This window comes from Anguilla anguilla, chromosome 15, assembly GCF_013347855.1.
Source record: "Anguilla anguilla isolate fAngAng1 chromosome 15, fAngAng1.pri, whole genome shotgun sequence".
Classification (NCBI taxonomy): domain Eukaryota; kingdom Metazoa; phylum Chordata; class Actinopteri; order Anguilliformes; family Anguillidae; genus Anguilla; species Anguilla anguilla.
This window is the reverse complement of record NC_049215.1, coordinates 6,206,576-6,228,056: the sequence shown is the minus strand read 5'-3', so window position 1 is coordinate 6,228,056 and position 21,481 is coordinate 6,206,576. Positions and strand designations below refer to the sequence as shown.

Below are 21,481 nucleotides of genomic sequence, written 5' to 3'. Positions count from 1 at the left end.
GTACCCTTTAGCGAAGTACATAATGTAAATTGTTTATATTCAACTGTATAAAAGGATACTGTGTTTAAACAAAATTGCTAAAAGTTGGGCTAGTTGCTCCGAATATGAGCGTCGACTAAAATGCCAGTCAACAGTCGTCTCTCACAATATGTCTGTTCTATGTCTTCAAGGCAGTCATCATCTGGAATTTACTTCATGGTGACTGCAAGGGGGTAGGGGTGTTCATCAGGTCACAGAGACATTGTGCAGTACAATACACAAGGCCCTTCAGTTCCACAATGGTCAGGTTGCCTTGGAGATCCCAGGGTTTATTCAAGAGTATGCCAAACACCCTACAAATGCGGCACTGTCTTTGACCGGAATCTGAAGCGGCATGAATCCCCCCCCCCCCCCCCCCCCCCCCCCACTTCCTGAGCTTTGCAATTTCTGACTGTTTCGTCCCCAGTGAAAAGCTGTCATTGTCTGTTGAGAACTGTTACGACTACGCCCAGAAGAGGTTTGTTTAAAACTTACTCTCTGGTCTAAGTGTGGAGGAGGAGCGACTTTAATGAAATGCAGTGTGCATTTACAATGAAGCGGATGCTGCTGCTGCTGCTGGGAGATTCACATGCGAGTGCTGCAGAGGCTGTGACCGGGGGGGGGGGGTCACCACACCCTGGCTGTTGTGCACATGTGCAGTGGACTCCTGGATTATTCTCCAGAAGAGCTGCTTTCAGAACTGGTGCACAGATGTAGGTTGTCTTGCGAACTGTCAATAAAGACCAAAGCTTAATTTAAATTTTTTTTTTTTTGTTGCAGTTGTACCATCTGTCTTACATGTTTTGCAGACAAATGGAAATGTTTTTTTTTTTTTCAGTCAAAATTAAAACATGATTTCAGAATGCACTTAAAAAAAAAAAGTACAACATCTGCCTCAATAATGAGTGCTCTACCATTTCTGAACACACATGGTAACATTGCAGAACAGGGAAAGATGTAAATCAGTTTACACAGACAATCTGGTGAAGTGTAGACTGAATTTTTATTGATCATTTGGAAATGTGATTTAAGAAAAGTCCTACCTGCTTATTGGATGTTAAGAGCTGGTAAATCAGGAATTTCCTTGGAGGTTGTGAACTTCAATTAAATAAGTGTTGTCAGCGTGTGTGTGTATATATATTCTAAATGTTGGAAATTGTATATGGTTTTGTGTCATTTTTTATTTGAGGTAGGTGAACAATCTCAGGTTTTTTAAATTTATGTATTTATTTATGCTCTTGTATTGTGGCGGTTGCTACATATCGTTTATATGATTTACCAGGGGACGCGCGTGTTTTCTTCCCTTAATCGATAAACAGAGCTCTTTCGCTTGCATTCTACAGTGGCGGTGTAAATGATCAAGTACGCTAAGAGTTATATATTATATTTCTGTTATAATAAATAATATATTTTGTTCATATAGATTTTCATATTGATCAGATCACAGCGACTGTCATAATATGCCAGAAGCCGTGAGCACACAGCTGCACGTAGAGCTAGGTCTACTGTTCGCCTAAACAAACCTTAATTCCTGCCTAACTGATAAATGGAAGCATGGGATTATTTTGCCTTTTGTTGATTGGGAAACAAATGTTATTGCGATAAACTACATGCTTTATCTTTGCTTGACATGAACTGCATTGTGCTCTGCAGCAGAATATTAAATGGAAACGCAACATAAGTTATGTAGGCTTAAATGTGATACAGAGCCGGTTTATCTAATCCCAGAGGACCTCTTTTAAAATAGTCTTCTAATCTCCGACCAGAGAGATCCAGCCTCGTTATGAATTCTATAGTTTTAATGCGAGAACAGAGATGTATCTCCGATTGGGTGCGACAGAGGTTGCAGCCCAGAGGGGCGGGTTGAAGGAAACCCTGGAATCCGGCACTGGGTGGTTTGCTCTTTGGTACAGTGGATCGCTACGTGTTGAGGCTCTTGACAGGGAGAGGGCGTGTGCTACCTTCTGTTGTGCCATCGCGGATTGACCTAGCCTATGAAAGAAAACATGTACAATACAGTGACTAGGTGCTGCTACAATGTATAGACTTATCTGACTTCTCTGTTCAAGGTAAGTAAATGATATTCAAGTAAAAAGTAATTTCTGTGCAAATTTCAGTTCACCACAGACAAAGGATGTGTTATTTGGGTGTGATTTAAACGATGCGAAGATCAGCTGTTGGGCGATCAATCCTTAGTATTCATTTTTCATTAATCTCATAATTCTGGGTTAATACTGGTGTACCTTTAACAAATGCCTGGTGCGATATATTGGTAGTATTTTGCAGTCTTTATATCCTAACGTGTGCATCTCGCTATTTTTTAAGATCTCATTGCCGGCGAAATTCTGAGGGTTTGCGGTTGCCTGATTCACTTCGTACATGATTTAAAAGAGCAGTTCGTCGTTATACCTGCATAGACACTTCTATCTATGACCTTGATATACCAAGACACTTTCCACCGCAGCAAACTGATTTGCACATCGTCAAATCGGTATAACGATGCTGTGGCATCACTGAGCACATATTTCTCTGTATTTTCCATTACAGTTTGCATACCCACTGTACTTGCTGTTTAAATGTAGCCATATGTTCAATTTTTATTTAGGAATATATTTGTTGAATCTATTCACTTTATGTGAAGAACCGTGCTTGATTGCATGAACTGACATACCTTAGAGCCGATGCAGGTCATGCCGCCCATCTGTATATTCACCTACTATTGGTGCAGGTGTTTTAACTAGCCCTTTGCACTTGAGTCATACCATGACATGGAATGCAAACTTCAGCAGAGATTTTTCTTGTCAAAGAAAAGTCAAAAATTTGCTCAGCAGTTCTCGCTTTCTTTCTCAGTCAGCAGACTCTCTCTCTCTCTCTCTTTCTCTCTCTCAGGTGTACATGCACACAAAGAATGGACACAGGTGCCTGGCCCCTCCCTCAAGGTACTAGCCCTTTGGAGTGAACTCAGGCAGAAGTTTTGGGAGAGGCGGAGCGGCCCGCACCCAGCATGGAGCAGATGGAGCGGGTGGAGCAGGTGGGGGCCGAGAGCCCTCGGCTGGCCTCCCTGCGGAGGTCTGAGCTCACGGGGCGCAGGGTGGACGAGGAGGAAATTGGGACCAGCGCTCGGAGGAAGAGGAGGAAGAAGGAGTTGCGACCAGAGTCCTTCATCGTGTACCATTCCGAGGCGGAGAGGACGCCCGAGGAGGACCTGGGCGGGGAGGAGGAGGGGGCTGAGAAGGCCTCGGAGGAGGGGGCGAAGTTTCTCACCACTCCCACGGGGGAAGGTGAGGTCTCCGGAAGTTTCCGCTCGCCCCGTCCCTTCTTTCCGACAGGGAGGGTCGTTACAGCCCCACGAATTTACCGTGTCTTTCGACGGGATCCGCCTCTTGCGCTCGATCGGAACGTCGAGGGAGGCAGTCGTACGAACGAGACGCCTTCGCTTCCCTCTGCCAGAAGCGCTGCATTATAAACGACCCCCCGTCAATTCACCACGTTTAACTGCTTTCGGTTTAGCGAATGCTGTCGGGGGAACGCCCGTCGCAATGTTTCATTTTCAGAGTTTTGGCTCGCGCTACATTCTCTTTATTTGGTTGTTGTGCGTCTGTCTGTGTCTGTGTCTGTGTGTAGGTAAGCTGATTTGTTCTGTGTGTATCTGTTACATCAGGAGCATGAGAACACGTGGTGTCTGCACCGTGTCAGAGTACTGGTTTTCTGGGCAAGGCCTGGAGTTTGTGTGGTGAATGAAAAGTGTCTGTGCATGTCTGTGCGTACAGGAACTTGTGACTGACTGTGTGTTCTGTGCAATGTGGGTGTGAATGAGAAGTGTCTGTGCATTTCTGTGCATACAGGAACTTGTCACTGATTGTGTGTTCTGTGCAATGTGAGTGTGAATGAGGAGTGTCTGTGCATTTCTGTGCATACAGGAACTTGTGACTGACTGTGTGTTCTGTGCACTGTGGGTGTGAATGAGAAGTGTCTGTGCATTTCTGTGCACACAGGAACCTGTGACTGACTGTGTGTTCTGTGCACTGTGGGTGTGAATGAGAAGTGTCTGTGCATTTCTGTGCACACAGGAACCTGTGACTGACTGTGTGTTCTGTGCACTGTGGGTGTTCACAGGAGGCTGGAGCATGCACCCAGACAGCCACTATGTGACTCTGACGGGCACTATCACGCGGGGGAAAAAGAAAGGTCAGATGGTGGACATCCACGTGACGCTCACGGACAAGGAGCTGCGGGACCTGGCCAGGTCTAAGGAGCGCCTGGACGCCGAGTGCGAGAGGGGCGCGGACGCCAAGCGCCCCTGTGCCCTGGGGCTCGGCCAGGGCCCCCACGTGGTGCTGTGGAGCCTGTCCTGCGCCCCCGTGGTCTTCCTCCTCTCCTTCGTCACCTCCTTCTACTACGGCACGCTCACCTGGTACAACGTCTTCCTGGTGTACAACGAGGAGAGGACGTTCTGGCACAAGGTCACCGTCTGCCCCATCCTCATCGTCTCCTACCCCCCGCTGATCGTGGCGGTGTCCGTCTCCCTGGCGCTGTACGCGGCCGCGGCGCAGGTGTCCTGGGTGTTCGCCGAGTGGTGGCTGGCCGCGCGGGACCTGGAGAAGGGCTTCTGCGGCTGGGCCTGCGGGAAGCTGGGGCTGGAGGACTGCTCACCCTACAGCGTCGTCGAGCTCCTGGACTCGGACACCGTCTCCGGGAGCCTCCAGGGGAAGCACGCGCCCGAGAACCTGCAGACCACGTCCGTGTGACCGGGTCTACTGTCCTAGCACCCGGGAAACCGCGCGCGCTGGTGGACTCCCCCCTCTTCTCATTGGGCGAGCGGTTCATCGATTACTGGCATCCCTAGTTCTCCAGTTAAATCCTGTGTGCCATTGTAATTTACCTTATCCATGTAACATCACCGACACTTCTTGACTATACATGAAGATACAGGGTTCATGGAGCCGGACGCGATATTACAGCTAAATGCCCCGTGTTTCAGAAAAGCGTATGTGTATTTCTGCGTGTCATGTTCACGTGACGCACATGTATTCGTCGATGTGCGAGGTGACAGGGTTTCAGGGACTGGTCATTCCAATTAGGACCTCACAGGCAAAGACCTTGAGAACCTCGAACACAGGAGATAAACGGGAGAGTGCCAAGACCAAACCAATCCTTTTTCCTGACTGACAGAATGCGGCGCTGATGCTTGATCTGTTTGACAGGCACTGCAAGCTCCAGCCTTATGCTTTCACTTTAAGTGTTTATACGTAGGCCTACATCTTCACCCCTTGTTATCACATTCTTGTTTCCAGAAGGTGCCTTTAAGCACTGATTTATTTTAAACAGCCAGTCTTCGTACATTGTTCCGTTGCTGTGGTAACCCGTCAGGGTTAAAGCGGATTTCGATTTTCTGACGGTTGTTCCGTTTGCTCGTCGTTGTGGAGCTTAAACCAGATGAATTTCTGCATTTACTATCATCCATGTTGTCTTTGCATTACTGATTGCAGTGACTTGTGTTGGCTTGGCGTGACATTTCCACCTATAAAATGAGTCTGAGTGGTATTGATGCTTTTTGATCCAGTGTGATCCTGCAGCAATATTGTTTTTTCTTGTTCACTTTATAGACCTTTATTTCAGTTACATAGATTACCCAAATTGGTCATATCATTTATTAGTTAATTTATTTCCGAGTTCTTTTTCCGAGGGATGTCTCGATTTGTGGCCAGGACGCACAAGAAATTTGCATTAGGACTTGGCAAATCATATGTCATATATAGGCCTAGCTTGCATGAACATATAACCGCACATTCATTTTAACCGACATTGTGATATTCAATGCATGGAAGTGTGTGGTAAGTACAAAAGAGGGACTCTTTGATTAATTAAAATATAGTTGGAGCAGGGGAATCTCTTTCGGACATGCCGGTTATGGCTTGAGCTAATAGTTTATGCACTTTCACATTTGAGTATATGGCTGTATTTATGTTAACATATTCTATTATGATGCATAGAAGCAAGGATAGATAACTTTTTGTAGCCTAATTTGAATGGCTCAACAAAGATTTCTTGTGTGCACCTTAATGAAATTGGAGTTACACGTAAGTGGAACCAAAGAATGTGTATGCAAATTTAGATTACATTTAAAAGAATGTGAAATTCATCCATCGATTCATTATGTATGCCCTCTTATCCTGAGCAGGGTCGCGGGGGGTGGTGGAGCCTACCCCAGCGTGCATTGGGCGAGTAATGTGAAATTCATTTTTTAAAAGATTTTGACATATAATGCAAAACACTTCTACAGTAGTCACGCACATGATACTCATAACATTGACCAATATCAGAATGTGTGATATTTATATTTTTACCACTGCTGTTTTTTAAATATTTATTTTGCCATTATTTAAAACTCTGCTCCTGTACTATTTAATACAATAAAATTAAAAGGTGAATCGATTTGTGTTGACCTTGTGTGATTGCCATGAGGATTAAGACAGCCTCTTGCTTGCTTCCCCACTGAGTCCATAATGTGAAGAACAGAACATGGTATTTTACGTCATTGGAAAACTAACCCTTTCTGCCCTTCGGTGTTTGATTCGAGATTCCGTAGTTTTTTGGGGTTTTTTTTGTTTGTTTTTTCTTATATTGTATGAGTGATGTTTTTTTATTTTTCTTTAGACTGCATTGCGTGACTTGTATAACAATATATTCATATGTATCACAATATTGACAATATATATTTATGCATCTCTTTTCAACACTAGTGGCAAATCAATCATGGGTTGTTTGAAAGTAGCACTAGGGCATATCTGCATCACAACACAAATGACATATCAGATAGAAATTCATATAGATTAACAGAAAATATCATGAGTGAAATAAGGGATCTTACTTTGTGACCCAAGCCAAGTTTATAGATATAGGGTGCCATATTTGATTGGCCCACTAAGCAGGAGAGCGGGAGGGTGTGTAATGGTGAAGAAGGATGTGGATGTAAGATGGTGCTGGAGTTTGCAGAGCCTTGTAAGGAAATGCATGTTGAATTACATCCGAAAAGAAATACTGGGGTGATGTTATTGTGGAGAGGAGAACGTACAATGACATGAAAAAAAAACTGTAATCCAACTGATAATTCTGACAGGGCACAAGACAATTGGGGCACTGGTTAAGCATTAAACAGTTCTTCCATGTCACAAGATAATATGGATTTGTGAAACAATGTTGCAGAGATGAGAAAAATGTGTCAGTCCATTTGTCAGTCATACTCTTGCTTTTAGTACAGTTTTGTTATATTTTGCTACACATAAACTTTAATGGATGGATAAGTTGCTTGATATTTAAAATTGAAGAGTTTCATTTCAATTTGGCGAAATTGCATGTAGCAGGTGCAGAAATTATGTCTCAGGTCACGCACAGGTTAGCAGTGATATTTCATATGTTTTTACCACAATTTAAATTAGATTAGATTAGATTAGATTCAACTTTATTGTCATCGCACAGAGTACACGTACTGAGACAACTAAATGCAGTTAGCATCTAACCAGAAGTGCAAAAGAAGCAGTAAAGTGCAGTAAGGTGTATGTACATATGTATAATATAAATATAGAATATGGAATGAAAAGCTAAGGTATATACAGTATGAAAGTGAATAAATATGAATACAATATGATAAATATGAATACAATGTGGTATAAACAGTATAGACAAATCACTCTCTTCCTTGGTGTTTTGCATGAAAATTAGAATTTCCCCAATATTTTATTGAGTCGCACAACATGGCTCATGATTCTGTGAATGGAAATCAGCCCTAGACTTTACTGGCCTGTCAGTTCCCTGAATCTTGATCATCACTGTTTATTAATAAGGGAGTAATGGAGTAATTTGAAGAGCTGTATTATTATTATTATTATTATTATTATTATTATTATTATTATTATTACCAGATGATCAATATACAGCAAACGGGCTCGCGTTTCAGATCTGACCCTCTCGCTCCAACCCCACAAGCAGTAGCTGGCGTAAGGGGTGCATAATCGTGTAGGTAGGACCACTTTTTCATAATACGCCTTTTCTCTCCGAAGTCAAAATAAAGGGAACATGGAGTGGACGTCTCCGTGAAGCTAGCAACCACATTGCTAGACTTCCTTTGTATAACTTCCGGTAAAAAGTTATGGCGAGTTCTCGCCCTTATTCTACCAAAATAAAAGCACCGAATTAATAGCGTCCATTAGTCCCGCTTTCCTAGAGAGTTACCTTTATTTAAAAGCATTTCAGATAAAATGTGTACTCAATCGCGTGCTATTTGGCTGTTTTAAATTAAGCCCGGAATTTTACTTTGCATGTGTATTTTAAAAATTTTAAACACATGATAGCTAAAATAACCTTTTGATGTGTATGTTATGTTTTGTATTATGTATATGTGCAAACAGTCATATTCAAATGTTACTGTATACTGTACAGCAATTTTTAAAAGATCATCTCCAGTTTACTTCTCACTTGCTGTCACTGCTATAGTGAAATAGGAGTAAACATGAATGTGTGAAGGACGCCCTCCCACTTTCCATTCATGTTTATTCCAGCTCCACCCTTCTGATGTTCATTTCTATTTCAGTATATTGCAAGAAAGCAAAGAGAGAACTCACCCCAGAATGTTTTCATGTTTTATGCAATGAGCTGATACAGAACTGAGAGTGTACGGCAATGCATGCCCGGGCAACACTAAAACACCAGCAACAACTGCTGGGAACATGATTTCACAGAAGTGATTGTATAATCTTCTAAATATGAGTATATTATGTGCAATTATATCCAACTGTATTCGTTACAAGAAGAAAAACGACAAAATCACATTTAAGAAATGATTTCATTTATTAACTTTTATTTTGAAATACTCTAACCTGGAGTCTCCAATTGTTGCCAGCAACACTTGCCAGCTTCACGGAGCTCGTGGACAACACTCCCCTCAACAATTAAGAAATGGCGCGATCAGCTAAGGTAATTGAAGTCGAGTTTATACTGTTGTATCCTATTCGTTGGGAGATAATATACCTATCCTCATGCAATAACTTATTATCGAACAACTACTGATAATTCAAACGCACTCTTATTCAAACTATGTTGCTATATTAACTGGCTAGGTAAGCCAATGAGCTAATTTAGCTACCCTATTACTAAACTTTCTAGGTCGCTAGCTGGCAGTGTTGAAGTGAAGTGAATCCATTTAATTTCTGATTTTCTGCTATGTTTTAGCTTGCTACCCGGTTAAAATGTTAATTGCATATTCAGCTCGTCGCAAAGCAGCTTGCTAATTATAGTGTATTTCATTCCGGCTAACGAGCTTTAACTACACGGTTTGCTGAGAAACAGCATTCCGGTAGTGATGGATCGCTAACAAATTAGCTATACGGTTGTTGGCAATTGTGTGGCAACTTTCTGACAATAAGATTTACATTTCACGCTACTTGATAGTTGTCGCTCATATTTATTTAATACAGATAATGCGGCTGAATTGCGGTTTAGTGTATATGCATCTGACATGACCCAACATGTTCTATCAACCCGCCCCTTAACTACGGTTTAGAGCTAACTAGCTAGCTCAAATCTGCCACCTACTGGAGAAAAATAGCTTGGAGGCTACTTCAGCACCAGCTTTGACAGTTTTGTTAGGGAGAACGAGGCAGCTGCCATTGCTTATCTGTTGAGATATAAAACCAGCAGATAAGCAACCACAGTCAACCATTAAAATGTGTTTCTCAGAAGACTGTCTGGCAGTGTAATATGGTTAAGGGGCGGATAGCTTCCAATGCGGCAAGTTAATGTCAAAGGTGTGGAACTGTGGGTTCTAAAAGCATACAACTGCAAGCAGAGCCTTGTTAGCAGATGCAAAGGAATTTCCCTGGTGCTTGACTGCTAAAGCTTCTTGTAGTCCTGGTCATGGTGCGTTTGCGCAGAACATGAAATGTCTCTTTGTCTCTGCAGTCAGCGTTGGTGCTGTGCATGGATGTGGGCTTTTCCATGAGCAACTCTGCTCCTGGTGAAGAGGCCCCCTTTGACCAAGCCAAGATGGTCATCCAAAGGTTTGTACAGCGTCAGGTGAGAGCTCTTCCTCTTCAAAGCTACCAGGCGTAGGTCTGTGTCTGCTGAACTTGATAAGCAACGATAATGTCAATTCTCCTATGACTGGTTACCTCACAAACATAAATGGCCCTTCTGCCTCACACAGGTGTTTGCGGAGAACAAGGATGAACTTGGCTTGGTGCTCTTTGGCACAGATGAGACAAAAAACTCTCTGGCCAGTGACGGTCAGTACCAGAACATTTTTGTGCGCCGAAATCTGATGATACCGGATTTTGAGCTGCTGGAGGACATCCAGAACCAGGTGCAGCCTGGGAGCCAGCAGGGCGACTGTATCCTTCGCTGTCCGAAATCTTCTTCTGAAGTACTGCAGAAAGGAATGATAGTGTTTCCATAGCGATGAGTGTGTTAGGTTTATTTCATCTGCTGTCTTGCTCAGCAGGCCTTTGTTGCTCAGATACAGTTGATCGGAGTAAAATGTAGATTTTATTTTCCTTTGAGATTTTTAAGGATAATCTGTGGTTGAGGGCTTTGGTTGGAGCCATTTTCTTTGCGCCAATATGGTTTCTTTATGTCAATCACTGCTCTTTACAGTGAATGACAGAACTGACCAGCTTAATTCCTTGACAATGACTTGACCCAGGGTTGGATGCTCTTGTTGTGTGCATGGACGTCTTGCAGAAGGAGACATTGTAAGAGTCCTTTACATCTCTGATCCCCAACCATTACTATGATGGGAGCCCCAGTTTGGAACGACAACATCATGCTGTGGATGCCGTCTATATACCACATTTTTGATCTTAACTAAAATCAATTCATGAAGCAAAATTATTGCATACATTTTTTATTATGGTTCCTAGAATGTCATTTAGTCATTGGACTTTTACAGGGTTCCCACTCATCCTGGAAAACCTTGAAAACCTGGAAATGTATCGACTAGTTTTCCAGTCATGGAAAACACCTGGAAAATAAGAAAATGTACAAAATGTCCTGGAAATATTTGTGAGGTCCTGTAAAATTGTAGGCTAGGCTATAAGTCAAGCTATTAAACAGTATATTTAGAGCTGAGATATTTTTCTGTATTTTTCTCTGCTTTTCTCATTTTTATTAGCTGCTGAGATTGCATGGCAGCACAAAGTTTTGAATGGTTATGGTACTTGCACATTGAACCCCCCCCACCCCATGTGTCCATGTTTCATGTATGTAAGTCGAAGTCATGGAAATTGTCCTTGAAAAGTCCTGGAAAATGCTTTCCTAAAATGAGTGGGAACCCTGTTTTATGATTACTGGTTGGACACAATTTCTTTACACACTGTCTAGCATAAACAAGCTATTATTCAAACGAAGCTTGGCATAAAAATCTTTGTGACCATGTATGTCTTTAAAAGAAGAATGTGTTTGGAATGGTAAGGGTTGGCAACGTGTACTAAGCTTAGACTGTGTTTAGTATGTTTGGGCCATGAACAAATGTTTTATGTATGAAAGACAGGTTTTCCCTTTGGAAAAAGGCCAAGCAACTTGCAAGGTACTGCCCTCTCTTTCAGCCATAACTGATAGTCTGCATGGGAGAGGTGCTAGTTTGTATATTTCTAATGAACACAGAATAGTGAGGATCTTGGTATCATGCACATGCTTCTGTTAACAAACAGAAAGGCTGTCAACATTTCAGTCTACAGCAGTGTCCTTTTGTGTGACTGGTACATTTCATTTTCTGATGAAGTATTTCTGTGCATCTCTCTGTCTCCCTCCCTCCCTCTCTCTCTCCCTCTCTCTTCCCCTTCCTCTCTCTGTGTCTGTGTTTGTCGGTAATCGCTCTTTAGGGGTAAGAAGTACGACCGGCTCAACATCGCCCTCCTGACTGACCTGTGCTCGCAGACCAGCGCTGACCAGCTGGACGCCATCATCGCCAACATGAAGAGGGCAGGCATCACCCTACAGTTCTTGTATGTGTACCGTTTGATGTGGATTTATGACATCTCTGCTGAGTTTGGGCCTTTAATCTGAATCATTTTCTTCCTCTGGACATGGAGCACCCTTCATTGGTTCCTCTTGAATTTAGAATGGGTGGGATCTCCATACTGTTGCATTACTTGTATCCATACTACTTAAGGGAGGTATGTTCTTTCATGGCTGTCCATTTATACTGGTAGATATTCATTTAAGTATGCCGGGTTAAGCTCTTTGCCTGGCCCTTTTGGCTCCTTAACCACTGAGTGATCCTTTGTCTTCATCACCTCTGTTAAGTCTGAATGCCTGTCTGACCTGATGCAGTACAGATTCTGACCTCTGACCCTTGTTCTCCTCCAGTGTACCCTTCCCGGTGGACGATGAGGAAGAGGGGGAGGAGGGTGATGACGAGGGGGGCGGACGGAGCACAAGGCAGCCCCCCTATGGGGGAAAAGGTGTGACAAGGGAGCAGCAGAATGGGGTGGAGTTGGTGCGGAAGATCATGACCTCTCTGGACGAGGAGGGGGGCCTGGATGAGGTCCACACCTTCAGGTTTGTGCTGATGCGGGGTGAACAGACAGTGTTCTCGGTCCGGACAGTAAACACTTTTAGGTTTAAGATCACAAATATGTGATTGGAATGTTCTTATCACTGAACCTTCTAATGCTTATGTCACAATCACTGCTGGTAATTGAAAGCAGTGGTGTTCTAGAACACTGATTTAGAATGTTGAAAAAAACATTCCAAAAAGCCTACTCTTCAAAGGGCTAGTAATACCAGAGAACAATCTGTTGCTCTGTTGTTGTTGTTATTTAACAATATTAAAGCATTGAATTCTTTCATGTTTTTATGTTGGTCATATTGTTGACAGACGTGTGGTTACTCTTACGCCTACAGCGACGCCATCCAGAAGCTCTCCATCTTCAAACGGATCGAGAGGAGGCCTATGGGGTGGCCATGTCAGCTGACCATCGGCGAGTCTCTGTCCATCCGCATCGTGGGATACAAAGCGGTGAGTGTTCGGCAGAATTTCATTTAGTTATGTACACATTAATCTTTTTCTATTTTTGTCTGTTGTGCTTGATGAGAGTTGACACTTTCTGGTGTAAATGCAGAAGTGTTGATTAACTTGATGCAAGTCTGGAAGAAGTGCGATGAATTTGATGTACCACAGTATGCTGTATAAGCCATAGCCAGTTAGAATGAATGAGGCTCTCCCTCTCTCTCACTCTGTCTCTCTCTCTTTCTCTCTCTCTCATTCTCTCGCTCTTTCTGTCGCTCTCTCTCTCTCTCCCCCTTTCCCACCTCTCCCTCTCTCCTTCCTCCCTCTCTTTCAGGTGACGGAGGAGAAAATTAAGAAGACCTGGGCCATAGTGGACGCTCAGACCCACCATAAGGAAGACGTGAAAAGAGAGACGGTCTACTGCCTGGAGGACGACAACGAGACGGAGGTGACCAAAGAGGACACCATCCAGGGTGAGCGGGGGGTGGGAGGATGGCGGGTTGGCAGGAGGCAGCACGGGTGGTGGCTGCTGAGGAAGGATCGGAAGACTCTCAGCTTCAGCGAATAGGATTGGGGGGGGGGGGAGGGGGATCCACACTCCGCTGACGGCGGCTCTTCGGTCCGCAGGGTTCCGTTACGGGAGCGACATCGTGCCCTTCTCCAAGGTGGACCAGGAGCAGATGAAGTACAAGTCCGATGGGAAATGCTTCACGGTGCTGGGCTTTTCCAAGCAGGAACAGGTACTGCAGCTGTCCATGTGACAGTTAAACGCGCGAGGAACAAAGCCTTCTGCTGCTGTCTGGAGCGAGCCTTTTGGTCCCACCAAAGTCCAAAGTGCTCATGATTAATAGCAATTGGGCTTGTAAGTAGCTCACAATGGGGAAAGGGAGAAAACCAGCTTTGCCAGTGGTGGTTGAGAGCCAAGCTAATAATACAGCACTTCTTCAAAACCGCTGAAATGTTTTTGATTCAGAAATGTAATTTACATGCGTTTGTTCTCTACTTCCTCGATGTAGATTAAGAGGTACCAGTTCATGGGCTCCCAGGTCATCAAGGTGTTCGCCCCCAAAGATGACGAGGTGAGACTCGAAAACAAGTGGAAAAGGGTTCCTTAAAAGGGTTACTCAATACAGGAAGTTCCTTCAGATAAAAAAAAAAAGCAAGACCAGGCCAGGAATGCAGCAAGACAGAAATAGACAACCGTACAGTAATACTCAGAGAAAGCCTGTAAGTCTGTCATTCCAGCCTTGAGAACAGCCTGTGTCCTACAGTGTGGAACAGTTACGCTCTTGTTCAGAACGTGCATGTTCAGAATGTGAATGAGTTAAAGGTCCGGCTCGCTCACTTCCTGTGCCCCCGTCCCGTCTGCCCCCCTTCCCTCAGCACGCGGGTGTAGCTCTGTCGGCGCTGATCCGGGCGCTGGAACAGCTGAAGATGGTGGCCATCGTCCGCTACGCCTACGACCGCAGGAGCAACCCTCAAGTTGGCGCCGCGTTCCCATGCGTCAAGGAGAAGTACGAGGTGGGCTGTGTGAGAACAGAACCTCTCTCTCAGAGAGGGACGGAAATATGGTATTCTTGAGGTACGGACGAATGGGTAGGGTCTAGTTAGCACGGTGAAGATCTTTCCCATTGACCACCACTGGGGGAAACTCTGAACTTTCCTAGGCTGGGCATCAACAGCTCCATTCAGATGGAACAGTCCAGTGGGTCTGCATCACATGTAACATCAGAACACGTGACCGTAGATACAGACTGGGACCATGTGTGGCCTTTCAGAGGTTACCCTTCCCTGCTTTCCACTGGAATCACCACAGGGGGTAAAAGTGCCTCAGCGGGCAGTGCTTGAGGGGCTGTTCTCAGTGTTTATGGGGCAGTTTCAAAGCCATTTATGGAGAGGTTCACCCTGCTGGGTTAAACGAAGCTTTATATAGTTGGTACCTTCCTATAACCCAGCACTGGTATTTTGGCTGTTCTGGGTCATTGAAAAGTTGTTTGGTGAAAATAGAATCGTGGTAAATGTCCTGTTTCCTGTCATAATGGCTTCAGAAGTGGAAGCATGGTGAATCGGTAAATTTTTCTCATTTTGAATGAAAATTATCGAAAAGCTGTTGGATGCTGTATATTAACATAACCTCTCACACAGTCACTTCCAGTTCTAGGTGTATTGAAAAGCTGTTGGATGCTGTATATTAACATAACCTCTCACACCGTTGCTTCCAGTTCTGGGTGTATTGAAAAGCTGTTGGATGCTGTATATTAACATAACCTCTCACACAGTTGCTTCCAGTTCTGGGTGTATTGAAAAGCTGTTGGATGCTGTATATTAACATAACCTCTCACACAGTTGCTTCCAGTTCTAGGTGTATTGAAAAGCTGTTGGATGCTGTATATTAACGTAACCTCTCACACAGTTGCTTCCAGTTCTAGGTGTATTGAAAAGCTCTTGGATGCTGTATATTAACATAACCTCTCACACAGTCGCTTCCAGTTCTGGGTGTATTGAAAAGCTGTTGCTGTATGACCCCTTATGGAGTTTCCCCTTGATTTGTGTGTCCCCAGTGTCTCATGTATGTCCAGCTGCCCTTTGTTGAGGATCTCCGACAGTTTGTCTTCCCTTCTCTGGAGAACAAGAAATTTGCACCCACAGGTGCGTCACGTAACTACTGCATTGCCTGTGTGAGCACCGTACTGTACACGAGTTTGTCGTCATTGTGTGCACGAGTTTGTTGGGAATTTTGTGTAAAAACTTAAGGGAGCAGTTGGGGAATGTGGTGTAGAAGTTAAAATTGTGTTTAGGGAATGCGTTGTGGAAGTTAATGGAGTGTTTTGGGAACGTTGTGCAGAAGGGAGTGTTTAGAGAATATGGCGTGAGGGTTAAGAGAGTGTTTAGAGAATATTATGTAGAAGTTTAGGGAGTGTTTAGGGAATGTGGTGCAGAGTTTAAGGGAGTGTTTAGGGACATTGTGTAGAGGTTTAGAGGCGTTTAGGGAACATTGTGTCGAAGTTTAGAGAGTGTTTAGGGAATGCGGTGCGGAGTTTAAGGGAGCGTTTAGAGAATGTGTTGTAGTTAAGGGAGCATTTGGGGAATGTGGTGTGGAAGTTAAGGGAGTGTTAACGTATGGTTCCAGAGGAGCAGCTGTCTGCAGTGGACTCTCTCATCGACTCCATGATGCTGGTAGAGGAGGCAGAAGATGGAGACACGGTGGACACCTTTAAGGTCAACCAGCTCCCCAACCCGCAGTTCCAGAGGCTCTTCCAGGTACAGGCCCGCGGTGCCCTGCCAGCACGGCTGCTTTTTTAGAGAAAGCCCAGTGCTGAACTTAGGGGGGAAAATGCATAGCTCCCTCTTCTGAAGTCTTCCCGCTTTGTATTTGGGTTTCCTCTCCCGTTCTCGTCGCGCCCCTCTCCCCCCCTCTCCCTTCCCGCAGTGCCTGCACCATCGAGCGGTGAACCCCGACACCCCGCTGCCCGCGATGGCCCCCTGGCTGCGGGCGGCTCTGGAGCGCCCCCAGGCGGTGGCGGCGCGCTGCCGGGCCCAGCTGCAGGAGGTGCAGAAGAGGTTCCCCCTCAAGGAGGTCGCGCACAAGAAGGAGCTGAAGACCAGCGTGGACATTTTCGGGAAAGGGTAAACCGGGGGGAGGGGGGCGTTGGGAGGTGGTGGGGGGGGGCGCTGGGTGCAGAAGGACACGTTTGACCCAGGGTGGGTTTTCTTTGGTAAAAATTCCTCTGCGGGGCTGTGTTTGCGCTCAGAAGCGCTCTGCATGAACAGGCAGGCCGGTGTTTGGATATCGCAGCGAGTGATGAAATAAGGTCCGTGCAGGGCTCTGGTGTTTAGACATCGGGGGGGGGGGGGGAGTAAATTCTCGTTGGAGAAGCGTGCCGGTCCTGCCGAACCCCTTGGTGAGCGCTCAGATTCCGGAGTGAGGAGTGCATTTCTCAGGAAGGTTTTGGGGCGAGATCTGAGGCCGCGCTGAAAGCCACAGACTCGAGAGTTTAGGGGCGCCCCCGACCGAACCCCCTTCGAAACCCTGCCGCCTCTCCCTCCGCAGCGAGGACGGAGGGCCGGACGCCAAGAGGGCCAAGGAGGACGAGGACGACGAGGAGTACAACCTGAGCAAGATCTCCGCGGGCGCCACCACGAGCGTGAGTGGCCCCGCCTGCTTTTAAACGAGGGCAGCGGCCCCGTCTCGCACGCCGCCGGCGTCCGCGCGCGCCTGCGCTAACCAGCGGCGCCAAAAGGGGCGTTCCGCCCGCTCAGGTGTTCACGTGCGCCCCCCTCCCGCCCTGCAGGTGAGCAGCGTCAATCCAGCCAGGGACTTCTGCACCATGGTCCGGGAGAAGACCCTCCCCTTCGACCAGGGTGAGAATCGGGGCGCCGGGGTGCAGGTTGGAGTGTGACCCCCCCCCCTTTCTGGGGTGGAGTGTAGGGGGTGGCGGAACCCTTACTGGGGGGGGGGGGGGGGGATAATGCAGGAAGCAGAACGTGTTGCTTCTTCAAGGGGGCGATGCGTATAGTTTACTTTGGCATGCAGATTTAGGGAATTTGCTCAGTCGTGACTGTGTGACTTTTAATGAATAAAATGCGACACTGTAGCTAAATATTGTGTATGTGCACAGAAGTTTTACTGTAGTGTGTTACTGTAATTTTACTGTAGTGTCATTGGGGAAATGCACAGACTAAATGAGAGATTTTTGTTAGGAGAATAAAAAACAGCATGCTCGTCATACTCATTTGGATCCTCTGGTATTCACATAGGGAGAGGAGAACCTCACTGCATTTGATTGTCATGGATTAGCTTTGCCGCTGAGACTTTGGTCTGAACTGTGGCACTGAGCAGTTTCTCCCTCTCTCCCTCCCTCTCCCCCCCCTCTCTCTCTCCCTCTTGCACACTCACGTATTTCTGTCCTCTGCAGTTTGCCAGCAGCTGATCCACAGGATCGAGCAGTTGCTGCCCAATAAGAGCGTTCACTACTACATAAAATGCCTGGAATGCGTCCGGGCCTTCAGGGAGCAGTCCGTAAAGGTGAGAGCAGGCCGGTCTGTCATCCACTCAAACCGCGTCTCGGCTAACGCGCGGCGTTCTCTCTCGCGGCGCTGCTGCCATGTAGCGCGCAATGTTATAACATTGACAGAACACTCCAGTAGCATTGTGAAAACATTCTGTGCTAGCTGTGATGTGGCATATTGCGCTCTTAACATTGCAAGTGCAATGCAATTGCCGTACAGTACTGGCCAGACTGCGGTGTGCTTGTGCGTTACGAACAATTATTGTAGAATCTAAAATGAGAACGGTTGGCTACCGGGTTACTCTGGTCTAGTGCATGGTTTTGAATCTGGACCACACCGGTACCTACTTCGGGTAGCAGCCCTGCATGGGGACGCTCAGTCGGTGTACACGTTACCCTGGGGAAGGGAGGGTTTCAGGTTTCGGACCATGTCTGGGCGCTCTCTAGCGCCCCCTGGAGGCGATCGGGCAGCTGCGGTCTGCCTGTTGGCCTGCAGGCGAAGTATCTACCTCAGACCCCAGAAGGTCTGTCCTTTACCACCAGGGGGTGCAAAACACTACGCAGGAGGGGGCTGCACATTTGGATGGAAAAGCTGTTGATAGTGCTGAATGAAATGCTATGATGGTGTATGGTGGAATAGTGTGTAAGACCAGGCATAGTAGTTTGTGGTTAGAGAGCACAGTACACAAGAGTGCACTAGCCTGTAATGACTTATGGGAAAGTGAGGTGCGGTACTGTGCAGTGACCAGCCGTGTGTGATATAGCGCTTGTGCTCCGGCAGCTCGACAACGCGGAGCTGTACAACAGCTACCTGACGTCCCTGAAGAGGAGCGTGCCCAACAGGGGACTGGAGGAGTTCTGGGACCTGCTTGCGCAAGGTATGATGGGAAGGTACCAGGCCGCCACCGCCTTTGTTTGGTGAGCGCCTGCTGCTCTGTAGCACAGTGACTGGACTGTTTTGTTTTTTTAAAAGCAGATTTGCCGTTTGTTTGCAGATTCGCTAACACTCATCAGCACGGACGAGGTTGCAGGAAGTACAGTGTCCAAGCAGGAGGCCAAAGAGGTGACCTCTCCTTCTCACTTCCTGTTTACTTTGGGCTCTTGTGACTGAGAGTAAACTTGTTCACATTTTCCCAGAAACTTATCTCCAGCGGGCTATTATGTTAACCGCACTGGTTTTTTGTAGTGTGAGATGCAGCAAGAGCTCAGCATTGCGTTACCAGAATAAGACCATTAGGCCCGTTCATATGCTTATCAAGGCCTCTGCCTGACCATCGCTAACTAAAGGCTCCTTTTTGTGTCTTATGTAGTTCATGGCTGTTATGAAGCAGGAGGAGGAGGCAAAGGCAGAACCGGAGCCTGGGCCAGATGATGTAGATGACTTGGTGAGTGTACACGCTGCAAAAATGTCTGTCTTAATAGTTTAGTCTTGTAATGAGACTTAATGAGAATCTTGTAAAAAAAAGTTTCTTGAGTAGAAAATACTAGCTTGATTTAAGTTGTTGTTTGCATGCACGACAAGTGAAATTCTTACCCTGTTGGCAAATATTGAAATGTTGAGTCAAAGTCAAACCATTTCACCTCATTGACAATATGTTTGTCTTTTTTTTTTTACTAAAACAATTAATAGAAATAAGAATTTGAGTCTAAATATAAGACTAAAATTCTTGTCGAAATAGACTTATTTCTTGGTTTTTTGCAGTGCAGGAGAGTGTATTGGAGGGGTCCTCTGCAATGTGTGATTGTGTGTTATGTTAACTTGAAATGCTGTGGAATGGCGAAGGTTCATCCTAATACACGTTTACTGTGTTGTGCTCTCCTTACAGTTGGACATGATGTGAAATCGGTCCGGCTACGTGGGTGGCGCCGGCTTGCCCCGGCCCACGGCGGTGGAAGTGCAAACCAGTCACAATATCGTTCTGCCGTTTGCTTTGGGTCCACTTAGTTTGCTCTTATCTACCATGGAAACCGTGCAACCATTGGAACGTATTTCTTAAAAAAATGTTTTCTAAAATTCTCTCTACTTGTATTTTTGATTTTTGCTCTTTTTTTTTGTTTTGATCAAAGCAGGATAAAGGTTCAGGCACCACCTAGCATGTGCTCCTGCATGCACATGCTTTTTTTTTGCTTTTGTTTCTTTCTACTAGGTTTCTACTGGTAAAGTTTATATATTAGAGTTTAACGTTAATAAATTGGATATTTGTCCAGCTGCAAGCCCAAGCCGCATGGATGCTGGACAATGTTAGTTTACAGTCTAAATAGTTTGATGTGTATTGTAATGTTAACTTGGCAAGCTAATACACCAGTTTTCAAGCTTAGCTAGCTATGTTCACTAGTTCTTCATATAACTTGATTCTACCTACTTGCAGATATGAAAGACAGAGTTTGATGGGGTTTAGCTATGTATTACAAGAAATAACTGCATATAGGCATTAATGATCTTCATGCTGAGGTACTGTACATTACATGGCCAAAAGTATGTGGACACCCCTTCTAATTATTGGGTTTGGCTACTTCAGCGACACCCATTACCGACAGGTGCATGACACTAAGCATACAGCCATCCAATCTCCATAGACAGACATTGGCAATAGAATGGGTTGTACTGAAGAGCTCAGTAACTTCCAACGTGGCACTGTCATAGGATGCCACCTTTCCAACAAGTCAGTTTGTCAAAATTTCTGCCCTGGTAGATCTTCCCCAGTCAACTTTGCGCTGTTATTGTGAAGTGGAAACGTCTAGGGGCAGCAACAGCCCAGCCGTGAAGCGTCAGGCCACACAAGCTCTCAGAATGGGACCGCCAAGTACTTAAGTACGTAGCACATAAAAAATTTTATTAAGGAAGATTAGCATACAAGTATGTCTTTATCCTGTTGACAGGGTTATGAGGTGGTGAAGCAGCCATTGATGTTCTACAATGAAAAGGCTCGATCTGCAGTCACTCCTGTTCAGTAAAGAGGCGGAGAAGAGTGTCTCTGGTGACCTGACTGCCCCAGAAGTACATTTTTCATGCCCGCACACACGTACAGGATTGCCATATGGAATTAGAGTTTCAGAGACGCACCAGGTGGTGATTAGATTTCCCTTTTCTCTTTTGCGGATGATTTTTATTGAATCTGATACTGCGTTTATGAATTGCACATTTATGTCTCAGGATATAAAATCCAAAAAATATATAATTTTGCAATAACTTCTGGTGAAATATTTGGGCCAGCTTAGTAGGATTTTGTTGTAATGAAATTGGAGTGGAAACATACTGAAGTTTTGTCACTTAAAAATCACAGTAGGAGATTGTTTGCTGGAAGGAGTAGAACCATAGTGTCTGAAGTAACACTGACGCATTTGGCTTTACAATGGGTTTGGAAAGAATGCATACTGATGCAAAGTTAATGCGAAATAATTTAAGATGTTAGAAAGACATTCATTTGTTATTTCGATGTAATCAGGAATC

General features: G+C 45.3%; 2 protein-coding genes across 3 annotated transcripts; both read left to right on the top strand.

The window, feature by feature from the left end:
* Window positions 1–400: 400 nt before the first annotated feature.
* On the top strand, window positions 401–6,551 carry LOC118214024 (transmembrane protein 169-like). Its single transcript, XM_035393398.1, has 3 exons — window positions 401–2,087; window positions 2,908–3,299; window positions 4,135–6,551. The coding sequence occupies exons 2-3, from the start codon at window positions 3,023–3,025 to the stop codon at window positions 4,764–4,766; spliced, it is 909 nt and encodes a 302-aa protein (XP_035249289.1). The 5' UTR covers window positions 401–2,087; window positions 2,908–3,022; the 3' UTR covers window positions 4,767–6,551.
* Window positions 6,552–8,897: 2,346 nt separating this feature from the next.
* Window positions 8,898–20,348, top strand: xrcc5 (X-ray repair complementing defective repair in Chinese hamster cells 5). Of its 2 annotated transcripts, XM_035393159.1 has the most exons (21): window positions 8,898–8,991; window positions 9,976–10,089; window positions 10,220–10,403; window positions 10,715–10,763; window positions 11,892–12,014; window positions 12,379–12,570; window positions 12,916–13,030; window positions 13,356–13,494; window positions 13,649–13,761; window positions 14,038–14,100; window positions 14,405–14,542; window positions 15,583–15,670; window positions 16,152–16,282; window positions 16,452–16,648; window positions 17,073–17,166; window positions 17,314–17,383; window positions 17,938–18,047; window positions 18,812–18,908; window positions 19,026–19,093; window positions 19,341–19,415; window positions 19,857–20,348. In XM_035393159.1, the coding sequence occupies exons 1-21, from the start codon at window positions 8,974–8,976 to the stop codon at window positions 19,869–19,871; spliced, it is 2,193 nt and encodes a 730-aa protein (XP_035249050.1). In that variant the 5' UTR covers window positions 8,898–8,973; the 3' UTR covers window positions 19,872–20,348. The 2 variants fall into 2 exon arrangements, with proteins under 2 accessions (XP_035249050.1, XP_035249051.1); XM_035393160.1 differs by lacking the exon at window positions 8,898–8,991 and having other exon boundaries at window positions 9,976–10,073.
* The last annotated feature ends 1,133 nt before the right edge of the window (window positions 20,349–21,481 follow it).

Bases quoted from the DNA above. Each gene is read 5' to 3' on its own strand.
- xrcc5 (XM_035393159.1), top strand. The intron at 15,671-16,151 runs GTGCGTCACGTA...GTATGGTTCCAG, and splicing joins CAAGAAATTTGCACCCACAG to AGGAGCAGCTGTCTGCAGTG. The intron at 16,649-17,072 runs GTAAACCGGGGG...CTCCCTCCGCAG, and splicing joins GTGGACATTTTCGGGAAAGG to CGAGGACGGAGGGCCGGACG.
- LOC118214024 (XM_035393398.1), top strand. From the start codon at position 3,023: ATGGAGCAGATGGAGCGGGTGGAGCAGGTGGGGGCCGAGAGCCCTCGG. The intron at 3,300-4,134 runs GTGAGGTCTCCG...GGGTGTTCACAG, and splicing joins CACCACTCCCACGGGGGAAG to GAGGCTGGAGCATGCACCCA.